General features: G+C 39.5%; 1 protein-coding gene across 1 annotated transcript in view; it reads left to right on the top strand.

Moving 5' to 3' along the window:
- The window catches only part of LOC126195572 (dynein axonemal heavy chain 2), a 957,657-nt gene that overhangs the window by 795,350 nt on the left and 146,240 nt on the right, over nt 1-16,067 (top strand). Inside the window, 2 exon segments of the mRNA XM_049934198.1 lie at nt 332-531; nt 799-965. Of these exon segments, the coding sequence (XP_049790155.1) occupies nt 332-531; nt 799-965 (367 nt within the window).

The raw sequence follows: 16,067 nt of genomic DNA, 5'->3' as shown, positions 1-16,067 counted from the left end.
TGCATGTATAACCTGTAGTAAAAACCTAATGAAAATAGTTACTTAATGTTTTAGCAATAATATAGCCCCATGAAAAAATATCTATTTAAGATTTTGTATTGTCTTGATGGAATTAAACATCTTGTAAAGATCGTATGTACCCAAACTGATGATTTAAAAAAAAAATTATGTTCCTGAAATAGAAAAAATATTGAGATGTATGTGGTGAACAGAATACGCCTATATCCCTGATAGGTTCTTGTATCCCTAATGGACTCTTGTATATTAATTTTGCACTCCTTTATAGTACATTTAACTGAAACTGCTTAGTTTAATAAAATCAATATTCCAGGGATATCGTCCCTGTGCAAGAAGAGCTTCTATACTTTTCTTTGTGTTGAATGACATGAGCCAAATTGATCCAATGTATCAGTTCTCTTTGGATGCCTACACTTCTTTATTTACAATGTCCATAGAGAAAAGCAAAAAAAGTGAAGATTTGGAGCAGAGAATATCTTTCCTCAATGATTACCACACCTATGCTGTCTACAGGTAAGTAAGTTTGATGTCTTACACCAAATAATTTGAAATGTGAATAATGTAGCCATTGTATAATTTGTAAATTCATTTATTTCTGAACGATATTAACAACAACATTTCTGTGTCATAAAATACATTGGAAGATGATTGCTGTATATTGTTCTAGATACACCGTAATATTATCTTCTCCTAATTATTTAATTGACTAAATAACTATAGCAGTAAGTGAGAGGATCACCTTTACATGCACTTATCATTTTATTTTATTGTCTGTTGTAGGAACACATGTCGAGGTCTGTTTGAACGACACAAATTACTTTTCTCTTTTCATATGTGTATGAAGATACTTGAAGCAATGGGGAAAGTTAATTCATCAGAATACAATTTTCTTCTTAGAGGGGGTGTTGTTTTGGATAGGGATGAACAGCTGGATAACCCCTGCCCTGGTACGTATTCTCAAATCTTTCTGCCTCCATTTACCTCTATCTTTCCTATAATCTCACCTTGTGCATTGAATTTTTAATAACATGTAAGATAACAAATATGTGGATTGCCTGAAAAAGTTAAAGACAATGTCTGTTTTAATATATTATTGTTTTTATATTAGCCAATTACAGACCAGGATATCAGGATTATTGTGATACGCATATGCAAAAGACAGTATGAATACACTATATTGTATTTAAGATAATGTTTAATACCTCATAGAAATTACTGACAATATTATGGAAAGGATAGATTGCTATTTTTCATACAGTGGAGATGTTGAGTCGCAGACAGGCACAAAAAAAAAAGGACTACTAAACACCTAAACTTTTGGCCAAGAGGACTTCTTCAAATAGACAATATACACACACATTCATGCACAAGCAGCTCACACACATGTGACCACACTCTCTGGCTGCTGAGGCCAGAATGTGAGCAAACTGCACGTAACGGGAGAAGCAATCTGGAGTGGGAGAAAGAGGGAGAGCAGGGTACGGGTGGATGATGGTAAAGTGCTCTTTGTGGAAGCGTACATGAATGAGGTGGAGAGGAAGCAGGGCAGCTAAGTACAGTCAGGAGGTTAGACAAAGGATGGGGTGGGAGTAGGAAAGGAGAAAAGTAAAAAGCCGGTGGGTGCACTTGTGGCTGTGAAGCAGCAACAGTGAAGGGATGGGTGGGTGAAGGACAATGACCAACAAAGTTTGAAGCTAGAGGGTTACGAAAATGTAGGAAAAATTGCAGGAAGCGTTCCCACCTGTGCAGTTCAGAAAAGCCAGTGTTGTTAGGAAGGGTCCAGATTGCACAGACTGTGAAGCGGTCATTAAAATGAAGAACATTGTGAAGGACAGCATTCTCTGCATTTGAGTGGTCCAGCAGTTTCTTGGCTACAGTTTGTTGGTGGACATTCATGCAGACAGCCAACTCATTGTTTGTCATGCCCACATAAAATTAAGCACAGTGGTTGCAGCTTAGCTTATAGATCACATGACTGGTTTTACAGGTAGCCCTGCATTTGAAGGGATAGGTGATGCTTGTGACTGGACTGGAGTGGGTGATGGTGGGAGGATGTATCGGACAGTCTTGCATCTAGGATCTAGGTCTGTTACGGCGATATGAGCGATGTGGCAAGGGGTTCAAAGTAGGGGTTCTGTAGGGATGGACAAGAATATTGTGAGATTTGGTGGGCAGTGAAATATCACTGCGGGAGGGGACCCCGTAACTAGCAACCGATACCAACGACACCAGCTGCTGCTCATCGGTGCCAACTACAAATCCGTTCACTGATACTGATGCTGAAACCAACCTTTGACATTGCTGGCGCCTGTGCTGTTCACCAGCACTGATTCCATACTGCTCACCAACACAGCTTAAAACTCTACACCGGGTGAGCGAAAGACAATTAATTAAGTGCACACTGTTCAATAATAGACTGTTAGTATAGTTATTATATTCGGGGGGAGGGGGATTTTTTTTAATGATAACACACTCTAAAAGTAAGAAAAATGTGGATAATACTCAAAAAACTGGGGAAACATCAGAACCAGCCATGGCCATGACAGTGACAAAAGAAATGCCAGAGTGGACTGAGGTAGCAAATTTAATTAAAGCACTAAGTCTTAAATTAGATAACCAAAGAACAGAGTCAAATGCTCAACTTTAAGTGAAAAATTTAATGCACAAAGTAAAGTATTCACGGCTCAAAATACTTCTTTAAGAAAGGAATTAAATACATTTCTAAATGCTTCAGTAACACTCAATTAAATAATGAATTGGACGTTCAGAATGAGACTTTAGGATTGTTAAGTGCTAGAGTAGACGAACAAAGTAAAGAAGGCATGGGAAATTTGAAGACTGAATTTGACACTTTAACTACTAAAGTAGAGACTTTTAAAATAGATGTAAGGGAGGAGTTATCTGGTTCGTTAAGTAGTCAAGTAAACCAACTGTTCACTGACTTGAGTCAGACACAGAGTTACCAATTTCAGGTTTTAGCTAAAAAGTTAGAATATGATATTGAAAATAAGTATAATAATGTAGAAGCTGAACTTGGTTAAAAATTAGGATCATTTCAGAGTGTCTGTAATGTTATGTTTGATGCTGTAAAACATAGATTACACACCTTAAAGGAGAGTGTTGAAAAACAGGAGAAATTATTACCAATAGTCCAATCACAAATTGCAGGCATTAACACTCGAGTTGATAATGTAGAAAGAAATTTTAAAGAGAAACTAGCCACACATAATAAATATCAACAGTCTGGAGGAACAAGTTAAAGAGATGATAGACAGAAAAGTTGACGCAAGAATGACCTCCAACAACGTGTCTCCAATTTTATCTTCGAAAAATGAACTTAGTAATTCCAAGAGAAATGTAGATGAACTGTGGAAAGAGTAGATGAACTGTGGAAAGAATTCAATCTTTTGCAGGACAAAGTAGATAATAGAGTGACTTCTCCCAACGTAGTATCAACAAGTGAAGTAATGACACATTTACAATGGGGAGCAAATTCAGGGTTATCTAGACTGCTCTCTAAGTTTAAGCTGGATGGGGAAGTACATCCTATTCATTTTTTGAAAAGGTTCAATCAAGCCTTGCCCAAGACTTGGGAAGATTCAATGAAGATCGAATTTGTGGTAGAATACCTTTTAGGAGAAGCTTCAGAGTGTGGCACAGTGAACATAGAGAATTTTTTGTCTTGGACAGACTTCCAGTAAAGGTTTAAGGAGAAGTATTGGTCAGCAAACACCCAGGAAAAACTAATATCAGATTTGTGGGACCTGAAGTATTACAACAGTAAGTGGGGTACAATGAGAAAGTATTTTGAGTGGCATTTAACATGTGCAAAGTTCTTAGATAGGCCCATGTAGGAAGAAGGGTTAGTTCAAATTTAATAAGACATTTACCCATTTACGCCAGGAAAGATGTATTGTGTAGTGGGCGGAAAACCGTAGAAGAACTGTTGGCTTTTGTGGACGCACCCGATGCCTTGAACAAGGACCGTAATGAGAGCGTACACCAAAATTAAAATCAGACTTACAAAAGGAATAGTAATAATAATTTTAGGAAACACGAGGCTAATTTTGCTAGAGTACACCAATGTAGTAAGAGTAATAGTAACGATAATTACCAAAAGAAGCATCCAGCTTCCAATACAGGCCCAGTGACATTGCAAGAATTTGTACCAAGCAGCAATCGAGTACAAAGGGGTAATGTAATACCCCGATTTGGTAACCAACCAGTGATTACCAATAATCAGGAAAACGTAATGTGAACCAGATCCAGTGCTGGGGCACAGGTCATAGAAATACATTAGGAGGCATAGTCCATAAAAAGTATGTTAATTTCATGCATAAAATACCAGCCAAAGAATGGTTGTTACTGGAAAAACCGAGCTTAACTACCATTAATCCACAACCAATGATAATAGGAAAAGTAGAGGATTTTGAAGTTAACATATTTATAGTTTCCAGGGCTCTTGGGTGTCCAGCCAGATGCGATTGTTGAAGTCCCACGATATTTCAGCGAATAACCATCATCAGCTGGTTCTGATGGAATGGTCTGTCTGCTCATTGTCAGTATTATTTATGTCTGTCAGTCGGGCTTCAATTCCCTGTGCCGACGGTCTGATTGCGGCTGCCGACATTCTGATTGTGAGCGCCAACACTCCAATTGCAGCCACCGACAATCTGTTTGTGGGTGCCAACCCAGGTCCGCGCTGTCCCTGGCGTCGTACCGTGTGATGGAAGATGCAAAATCCTCCGCAGCCGTTGTGGAAAGATCTTGTGTTCGCTTGAGACGTGACTCCTTGATGGAGCTAAGTAAGGGTTTCCAGGCCTTGCTCAACTGAAAACCTGTGTCTCAGTTTATGAGATTGTCCGTTACATGTATTTTGATGGCCTCCTTGAAGATGCTGTCCCAGTAGAAGCTGGTGGGGGCCAGAATCTTGGTCTCTTCACATTGTGCCCAGTTTCCGAGCAGTGTTCTGCCAGTGCCGATTTGTTGGGCTGGCCAAGGTGCATGTGGCATTGGTGTTCTTTGCAGCGGTCTTTGACTGTTCGGATCGTTCGACCGATGTAGGATTTCCTGCAACCACATGGAATATTATATACACCCGTTTTCTTGAGGCCAAATCCATGTTTCACCATCCCCAGTAAGGCGCGTATCTTGGACGGTGGTCGGTATACTGTGTCAATTTTGTGTTGTTTTAGCAGTCTCCCAATGTTTGATGTCACGTTGCCTGCATACAGTAGAAAGGCAAGGCCTGGTTCATAATCTTTATACTGTTATTCATCTGGGTTTCTGTTGCATTTCCGTCCTCTGAATTCTGTCTGGATCTGTCGGTTGCTGTACCCATTCTTGCGGAACACGTTTTCTAGATGTTTAAGTTGTTTTTGTAGATTTTGTTCATCCGATATCGAGTATGCCCTGTGAACCAGTGTGTTGAGCGTCCTGTTGAGTTGTGCAGGATGGTGGCAGCTTGCGGTACACACTATGACCCAGTGTGCCATTAGATCTCCGCTCTACAAGTACATCAAGAAAGGGTAATTTCCTTTCCTTCTTGATTTCCATGGTGAACCATATGTTCTCATGGACTGAATTTAGATGTTCTAAAAGCATCTGTAGCTGATCAGGCCCATGGGGCCAGATGACAAACGTGTCATTCATGTATCAGAAAAAACACCCAGGTTTCCATTCAGCCACTTGTAGTGCCTCTCCATAAATAAGTTGGCTACCACTGGTGAGAGATGGATCCACATAGCCACACCATTGGACTGTTCATAGTATTGGCCGTTGAAGACGACGCAGGTGGATGTAAGTACTTGCAGGAAAAGTTGTGTCAACTCGGGACCAAATTTTTTGCTGATAAGATGGATCAAATCTCCTAGCAGGACCCGTGTGAAGAGTAACACGACATCAATGCTGACCACAATGTCTGTTTCTCGTAGGGTCAGCTCCTTAAGATGGAATGAAGTCTATTGAGTTCGGAATATGGTGCTTGTGCTTTCCCACATATGGTCTGAGCAGGTCTGCCAGGTGTTTTGCGAGGGGGTATGTGGGCGCCCCTATGTTGCTGACAATCGGACGCGTCCCTTTCTAATGTGCCTTATGGAGGCTGTATATTCTCGGAGCTACTGTGGAGCGCTGTCGAAGTCTCTTGATATCCTTCTCTTCAACTGTGCCATTTTTCAGTAGGGTGGCAGTGGTCGGGTCCATCTTGATCTTACGGTGTGCCGGGTCATCAAGTAGTTGGAGCATCTTCTGTTCATAAACCTGTCTGTTTAGAACGACTGTGGTGTTTCCTCTGTTGGCAGGCTGGACGACGGTCTGCTAGTCTTCTCTGAGGGTCCGAAGTGCCGCTCTTTCTTGCTGTGAGGTGTTGCTGGTGGGCGGTTTCACCTTGGAGAGAATCTGACATGTTTCTCTCCTGGCTTCTTCTGCCTTGTCCTTGGTTAACCCCCAGACCGCCTGTTCCACTGCGGAGATGATCTCAGTGGAGTGGAGGTAAGCTGGCGTTGGTGCAAAGTTGAGTCCCTTTTCGAGTATGGAAGTGGTTGCGTTGTCCAATAGCTTCCCTATGAGGTTAATCACGGTTCGTTTCATTGGCTCTGTCTCTTCTTGTTCTTTGCCTAGTAGCCTTGCAAACTTGTCAATCTGTTTTTCAGTGGATTTCAAGTGTATCCAGTCAGCCTGGGCCCATGTGACGCCATCTACCCATTCCCAGGAATGGCCTTGAAATATGGAAGCTAATTGTAGTTGAAGGTGCAGCAGTTCTTTGGCATTCTTGTTGAGTTGTTGTGGAGTGTAGCAAATCCTCTCCCTGAGCAAGGCCAGGGGGGCTTGTTTCTTGATACGGTTTGCCACAGGGTTGCATATATGGTGCACCATTTTTGCAAATGTAGGAATCATGTTCTTGTCCCTACACCTTAGTAAAAAGGCAAGGGAACTAAGCATACCTCCTTTCTGGTTCCAAAGCTTATCTAGTTTCTTCTCCAGGTGGTACATATCCTACCCGTAGAGGTTGTTGATGTGTGATTGGAGGCTTTCCCAGCATATGTGTTGTTTCCAGGGCTCTCGGGTGTGCAGCCGGATGTGATCATTGAAGTCCCACTATATTTCAGCAAATAAACTATCCGCCATCAGCAGGTGGTTCTGATGGAATGGTCTGTCTGCTCATTGTTGGTGTTATTTATGTCCATCAGTCGGCCATCGATTCCCTGAAGGTCCGATTGCGGCTGCCAACATTCTGATTGCGAGCGCCGACAATCCATTTGCGCGCTCTGACCCAGGTCTTCACATGTGTCCCACAAAAATATTCGAACCATTTTATCAGCAAGAAATTTGGTCCCAAGTTGACACACCTTTTCCTACATGTACTTACATCTACCTACTTCGTCTTCAATGGCCAATACTACGAACAGACTGAATGTGTGGCTGTGGGGAGCCCTCTCTCGCCAGTCTTAGCCAACTTATTTATGGGGAGTTTCGAAGAGGAGGCAGTACAATTGGCTGAACGGAAACCTGGGCGTTTTTTCAGATACATGGACGACATGTTTGTCATCTGGCCCCATGGGCCTGATCAGCTGCAGACAATTTTAGAACATCTAAATTCAGTCCTTGAGAACATATGGTTCACCATGGAAATCGAGAAGTAAGGGAAATTACCCTTTCTTGATGTAATTTTAGAGCGGAGATCTAATGGCACATTAGATCATAGCGTGTACTTAAGCTTACACATACGGACTTATATTTACATGCCTCGAGCTGCCACCATCCTGCAAAACTCAACAGGAGGCTCAATACACTGGTTCACAGGGCATACTCAATATAGGATGAACAAAATCTACACAAAGAACTTAAACATCTAGAAAATGTGTTCCGCAAGAATGGGTACAGCAACCGACAGATCCAGACAGCCTTCATACGACGGAAATGCAGCAGAAACCCAGATGAATAACAATATAAAGATTATGAACCAGGCCTTGCCTTTCTACTGTATGCAGGCAATGTGACATCAAACATTGGGAGACTGCTAAAACAATACAAAATTGACACAGTCTACTGACCACCATCGAAGATACGTGCCTTACTGGGGATGGTGAAAGACGGATTTGGCCTCAAGAAAACGGGTGTATATAATATTCCATTTGGTTGCAGGAAATCCTACATTGGTCAAATGATCCTACATTGGTCAAAAGACCGCTGCAAACAACACCAGTGCCACACGCTCCTAGGCCAGCCCAACAAATCGGCAGTGGCAGAACACTGCTCAGAAACTGGGCACAATGCAAAATACGAAGAGATCAAGATTCTGGCCCCTACCAGCTTCTACTGGGACAGCGTCTTCAATGAGGCCATTGAAATTCATGTAACGGACAATCTCATAAACCGAGACACAGGTTTTCAGCTGAGCAAGGCCTGGAAACTCTTACTTAGCTCCATCAAGGAGTCAAGCCTCAAGCGAACACAAGATCTTTCCACGATGGCTGCGGGGGACACTCCACAGGATTTTGCATATTCCACCACTCAGCGTGATGCTGGGAACAGCACGGACCTGGGTTGGTGCCTGCAAACGGATTGTTGGCGGCTGCAATTGGAGCGTCGGCACTCACAATCAGAATGTCGGCAGCCGCAATCGGACCGTCGGTGCAGGGAATCGTAACCCGACTGACAGATATAAATAACATTGACAATGAGCAGACAGACCATTCCATCAGAACCAGCTGATGATGGCGGAAAGGTTGTTTGCCAAAATATCATGGGACTTGAACTATCGCATCCGGCTGGACACCTGAGAGCCCTGGAAACAACACATATGCCGGGAGAACGTCCAATCACATATCAACATAATTATAGGTTCTGGGAGTGAAGTGTCACTTATTTCTCTTTTATTTGGCACATTACGTACTAGACATCACCTACAATCACTATTACCAGTAACGGGAGTGTACATAGTCAGTATTACTGGAATGAATAGCAAAGCTGTTAAACACGACACCGAGGTGAACTGCAATATTGGGAATATCCCATTTTGACGGACACTGTTAGTAGTAGAAAATATCAATAGGGATGTGTTGTTTGGCCTAGATTGGCTGTCAGGATTTAACATCATATTAAATTTTGTGGAGCATCTTCTTCATTTTGGTAAAGGTGACTACAAATATTATGTACCGTTTGCATTTGACAATCAATGTTAATGATTAACAGTGACAGCACAGTTGTCACCAGAGATTGAAAAGATAAGTTCTGTGTCACATCGTGTTGACATACAGGGCAAAGTAAATGAATCGCCAATATTAATCAATGATCAAAAATTAGATTTATCTAAAATTCTAGTGAAAAATGGTATTTTCTGATCACCCAGGTAGTATTAGTGACTATGTATGTAAATTTAGAATCAAAGATAGAACTCCATTTTTCTGTAAGCCATATCCAATACCAGTAAGTTTAAAAGAAGCAGTTAAGGAAAAAATTGACAATATCCTAATAGAATGTAGCTCTAGCATCATGAATAAAAAAAGGCTACAGGAGGTGTGTGATTAGTACTAGACACGCATACTTTGAATAAGCATATAGAAATGGAATGAGACAGATCCATTAACATCGATGAATTATTGTCCAAATTTGAGAAAGGAAAGTATTTTAGCACGATGGTCCTGACTGCTGGATATTGACAAATTCAATTACATCCTGAATCAAAGAAATATACAGCATTTCTATTTGATGGGAAATCATATCATTTTAATGTGTTACCATTCAGGCTAAATATCTCAGTATACGTGTTTATACGTGCACTGGATGAGGTGTTAGGAAGGAATTGTTTAAGGATTTAATAATATATGTAGACGATGTACTAGTGATCTCATCTACCTGGGAAGAACATTGTCTGACCTTGAGTAAAACTCTGAAAGGGTTTAAAGAAAAAGGTATTATAGTAATATTGTCTAAATAGCACTTCGTGAGGCAAGAGCTTAAGTTTTTAGGGCATATCGTGGGAGTGCAAGGAATTAGACCAGATCTGGAATATATAAAGGCCATCAAGGAGCGTCCACCACCTAAAAACATAAGACAATTGAAGGGATTTATTGGAATGGCTGGATCCTATAGACGATATATACAAAGTCAAGAGCTGAACCACCCAAGACTTTTACGTTTATTAACGAAGGGAGTACCGTGGATTTGGGACCAAGAAGCCAATGATGTGTTTGGAAATGTGAAAAGAGCACTGGTCGAATCACCCATATTACACCATCCGGTTATGGGTGAGCCATTAAAAATATTAACAGATGCATCTGACTATGATATAGCAGCAGAACTTTCCCAAGGAGAGTGGCGTCTGGAAAGTACAAATCACTGATCTATACCTTTTGCTAGCCGGAGTCTTAACAAGCATGAATTAAACTACACAGCCACAGCAAAGGAACTATTAGCAGTAGTATGGAGTATCCAGAAATTCCAGACACTAGTATGGAGGTCAGAAATCCATGTATATACGGACCATCAAGCAATAGTCGATTGTTACATAGTAGATTAATGCGATGGATGTTATTCCTACAGGATTATGACATTAGGATACAGTAGGTACAATGAGCTGAGAATATTGTGCCTGACACTTGGTCTAGATTACCTGTAGGCATGGATGAATTAAAAAGTACTGAAGGACCTGGCATAATTTTTGAAATTAATTTTATGACAGTAGAATATCCACACACCAGGGTATGAGAGATGGGTAAAAGAATAACTGAAAACATACGTCTTGGTCCCTACTTTACAGAAACATTTGCTGTGTGTATTAGAAAGTCTTTACCTCCCAAGCAGGGAAATGGAAGGTTATAGAGCATAATTTGTTTTGGAGAGACAATATAACGTCGCAATGTTGGCATTTATGCATCTCGAAGTTAATGGAGGACAAGATTGTGTGGTATGTTCATACGGGATGTGGGCATTCAGAATAAAGAAATGTATAGCTCATATGAATAAGTTCTGTTATTTTAAGAAGCTAGGACATGAGGTAGCATCTTTAATTAGGACTTGTGAGACCTGTCAAATGGTGAAAGAGAGTACCACTCATGTTAAATATAAAATGTATCTGATCATTCTGAAGGCATTACACGATCTTACAGCAGTAGATTTCTTTGGACCAATTCCGAAAGGAAAGGGAGGAGTGTCATACATTTTTGTCCTCATAGGTTGTTGGTCAAAGTATGTTAAGTTGTATTCTATTAAGAAAGCAAATACACCTACTGTGATACACTGTCTGCAACAATACTTTCTCGAAGTAGGCAAACCAAAATGATTTCTTTCCGATAATGGACCACAGTTTGTTAGTACCAATTTTAAAGAATTTTTAGCATGGTAAGATATTCGTCAAGTATTAATATCCAACTATAACTCATCTTTGAATCCGTGTGAAAGGGTTATGAAAGAAATCGGGAAATTATGCCGCATCTGCTGCCATGAGAAACATATGCTATGGGCAACGAAGATCAAAGACTTTGAACTTATTTTAAATGAATTACCACATTTATCAACAGGATTAACACCTTAGAATTAATAGGCAAACCCTTTGTAAGAGAACCTCTTATTAAATGTTTAATTTGGCCTGAACAACCTACTGATGATTGCCAACTTAAACAGGAAATAGTTTCTAAAAATCTAGTTGACAAAGCACAACAATGAGTGAGTACACAGAATGAGAAGGCTATCGAACCTCTGTACAAGGTCGATGACCTAGTTCTCGTAAAACAGCATCTTCAGAGCTCTGTCCTAAAGAAGGGGGCACACAAATTTTTCCAGAAGTATGAAAGACCTTACCAAGCCTTACCTTTAGTTGATCCTATAACAGGATCAGAAAAAGGAAAATACAACATATAAGACATAAAGTTGTATATTCCCCGGGGATGTTAACAATCTGTTAACGGGCGGAGTGACAACCGCCGGATCCTGAGTTGTTTTCGCTGAGTCTTATGTAGTATTTTTCCTGCACTGAATTCCCTTCAAATCTTAAACTATTCTGTTATCTATTGATGAATTCTTAAACTATCCTATAATTTCAGCATATAGAAAACTGGATATGACTGAGAATTGATAGACTTAAGGGAATCACAGATAAACAGTGATCCCTAGACATGAAATGATATGAATAGAATATATTATTAATGGAAAAATAATATCATGGTACTATTCAAACAGAGTGATATTGAGACAACGTCAACTGAACAGTCTTTTATGTATGTATAAAATATAGTGTAAAGTGATTAACTAAATAACTATTTGATCGTAGTGTATAATTTTCTATTTTTTTAGAATATTTTATACCTTTTATGAAATGTGATGTAAATGGAAGGGTTTGTATAATTTTTTGAAGGGGTTGGGTATTATAGATTAAATCATGATTTGCACTAACAAATAAATCATGGCTAACACAGAACACACTTCACACCTTTCAAACGAACCTCGCAAACGAGTGTGACTGGTTCGTCATCATTTGCCATTCCATAGGGGTTGCTAAGATTTTCTTTGGGGACTTCAAAGGTGAAGGTGAGAATGTCTGTTCTGTAGGAGAAGTTTAACACCATACCTCCTCCTGCTTCTAACTCAAGTACCGATGAAGTAGGGATCCTGGGTAGGGGGGTGGGAAGGGTTTCCTGTCTTTGGGGCTATCTTCTTTCTTTTCTTCAATCTTAGCTACCATTTCTACTTTTTCCTTTCTCAACTCTCATTTGAGTACCTGTCTATCTTCCCCTCTTTACATACTCAACTACTTCAACCGCAGAAGTCCTTCTGATTTTACACAGTTTCCAATAACCTACAACTTATTTTATATAAGTAGGCCAAAGTATCCGGCTACATAAAGACACTTATGCATACACACAAAAAATACCATTACACAAACAATGATCTTACACATGGGAGAACGGTCAAACGTTGTAGGGGGAAAGGAATGTGTACATCGGGAAAGGATGCACACATTGTCATTTACGGTGACTGTTGTACATCGCACACACACACACACACACACACAGGTGTGTGTATTTACTTATAACAGTCCCTCTATCCTACCAGTCATCAAAATATTTCTCAGACTGACCTTCCCTAACAATTATCACACACACACACACACACACACACACACACACACACACACATGTGTGATAATTGTTAGGGAAGGTCAGTCTGACAAATATTTTGATGACTGGTAGGATAGTGGGACTGTTGTAAGTAAACACATTTTGTATGAATAGTGTATAGATGTAGAGTATATACCAAGAGTATAAAAGTTGGAAAGTAGAGGAGGACTCTAGGGCACTAAATGAAATATTAAGAAGCAAGTGTAAAGTGTGAAGTAGATTTTTAATTTTACCAGAGAATATTTAATTATAGTGTACATAAAGATGTATACTAGGGCAAGGAACCATGAGGCCTACTTGTAAATGATAAGGAGGTTGCACCCAGCATTTATTGGATATGAAGGGTAGATAGGCAGACCTAAGAAAGGCTCCAAGAAGAGGATTGATCTGTACTATAGGAGATCAGGAATTTAAAGAGGTGTACCTACCAAAACGGAATGAGGAAGGGCACTCATAGGGTCAACCCACATGTAAGGTATAGATGCTGATCCGAGGGGAAAAGGACAGTATCGTGACAGAAGTCACACATTTTGTAGGAATTATTCTGGTAAGTTTGAATTTTATATTTCACTAGCAATATTATATTATCTGCTTGTCAGTAGGAACACTTTTATTTTGCTCAGAGTTCCTCCAGACTACTATAAGTAAAGAGGCAATTACGTACTAAAGAGGTAGTACAGAGAATTAGAATAAAGGATGAAATATTCAAGGGTCCATGACACCTGGAATTTTTGATTGGAAAAAGAGCAGAAAACAAAAATTTTGGTCCTCTCAATTTTTAGCTATTGAAAGAGCTAACTCCAACATGTATTGAAAGGTTCACATTTTATAATTGTAGTAGAATGGAAAAACGGAATGACCAAGCAATAATAACAAGAGTATTTACGATTATTAACCAAATGAACAAGCAATAATAACAAGAGTATTTATGATTATTAACAGAAAAACATGTATTGTGAAAAATGAAGTTTTATCCTATGTAATATTAATGTACATGGTAATTATGTATAAAATATCACATGTTTGATCTAAGGAGGGGGATATGTAGTGATTCAAGAATTTCCACATAATAATTGTAATTGTTGTAGACAATTGAAATATGATGTGTCTAGAGACTCTTACTTAATCGTGGTGTTAGACTTGCTAGAAGCAAGACCTGTTTTTTGAATTTCTGGTGGTTATTAAACCCATCACAATGTTCACAATGTAATTTAATTGTATCTATTGGGTATCAGCGTAGTTGACTTGCAAGAGTTTGTATGCTTATATGTGAGACTTGTGGAGATGAAAATTTACCTGAACAGAACTGAAAGTATGAGTGTACCGAGTTATTTCTATTGAGAGACAGAGCATTTTTATTTCCCCTAACCAGCATTAATTCTTCGGAGAAGAAGTTGTAGAGATTGATGCAGCCGCATATCCAGAGTAGAGGATCTGCTAAACATTTCCAGTAAGTGAACTGTAGTAAGAAAGCGTGAAGTTCCCAATCAAGTTTTGCACCGATTCTCTTGTCATCAGAACCATAAAATTGCTTGTCCCATCAAGCACAGCTGCTCGCAGTCCGGCCTTGGCAACCAGAAAGAGTGGTCATGAGTATGTGAGCTGTGTTTGTGTAAATGTGTGTGTGAATGTTGTCTATTTCAGATGAAGGCCTTCTGTCCAAAAGCTTACATGTTTAATAGTCTTCTGTTGTGCCTGTCTGCGATTCAACATCTCTGCTATATGGTGAGAAGCAATCTATCCTTTTCATAATATTATTTTAGAGATTACTGTATGATTACCATGTGTATTTGTGCACATTCCATACAATCAAAAACGGAGAAGAATCTGTAGCAATATGAAGCTCATGAAATTGACTTATTGAAAGCTAAGAGACCAAGGGCTTGAAGAAGATTATGAAAAAGGAAAGGACATTAAATTGAACACATAATTTACATAAAAAAACTTCAAGAGAATTAAAATATAATAATTTAAGTAACTGACAAGTGATAACATAAATGAATACAATGTTATATCTAAAAACAAAGATGATGTAACTTACAAAACGAAAGTGTTGGTATGTTGCTAGAGACACTAACAAACACAAACACACACACAAAATTCAAGCTTTCGCAACCCACGGTTACTTCATCAGGAAAGAGTGAAGGAGAGGGAAAGACAAAAGGATGTGGGTTTTAAGGGAGAGGTTAAGGAGTCATTCCAAGCCCGGGAGCGGAAAGACTTACCTTAGGGGGAAAAAGGGAAAGGTATACCCTCGCACACACACACATATCCATCCGCACATATACAGACACAAGCAGACATATGTAAAGGCAAAGAGTTTGGGAAGAGATGTCAGCCGAGGTGGAAATACAGAGGCAAAGATGTTGTTGAATGACAGGTGACGTATGAGCAGCGGCAACTTGAAATTAGCGGAGGTTGAGGCCTGGTGGGTAACGGGAAGAGAGGATATATTTAAGGGCATCCTCTCTGTTCTATTTATTTATTTATTTATTCCATGTGATCTGATGGTACACAGTGTGTTGCAGATGTTGGAAAATATCAGTTAACGTTGTTAATATAGATTAACATATAGTATCCTAAAGTATTATATTGCTCAATGTTTTCAATTTAACACAAATAGAAAGATTACTGTTCTAATTATTCATTTACAGAGTAAAAACAGTGACACAACAAATATGACTTCACGGCTTTTCTAAATTTTATGTTGTCTTCAATGGACTTAATACTAGTGGGAAGATTGTGAACAGTTGGAGGCCCATGTGGAAAGCTCCCTTTTTACACAGTTGAGTGTTTGTACATGAAACATGCAGATTTGAGTTTTTCTTGGTGTTTTGTTTATGTATTTCATTATTTTTTATGACTCTGGAGTCAGTTGGCACTATGTGGTTTCTGAAAAATTTTAGAGTCTTGAGAATGTATAGGCAAGGCAGT

Source organism: Schistocerca nitens, chromosome 7 (assembly GCF_023898315.1).
Source record: "Schistocerca nitens isolate TAMUIC-IGC-003100 chromosome 7, iqSchNite1.1, whole genome shotgun sequence".
In the NCBI taxonomy this organism is placed as follows: Eukaryota; Metazoa; Arthropoda; class Insecta; order Orthoptera; family Acrididae; genus Schistocerca; species Schistocerca nitens.
The sequence above is the reverse complement of the archived record's forward strand: the minus strand, read 5'-3'. Positions and strand labels throughout refer to the sequence as shown.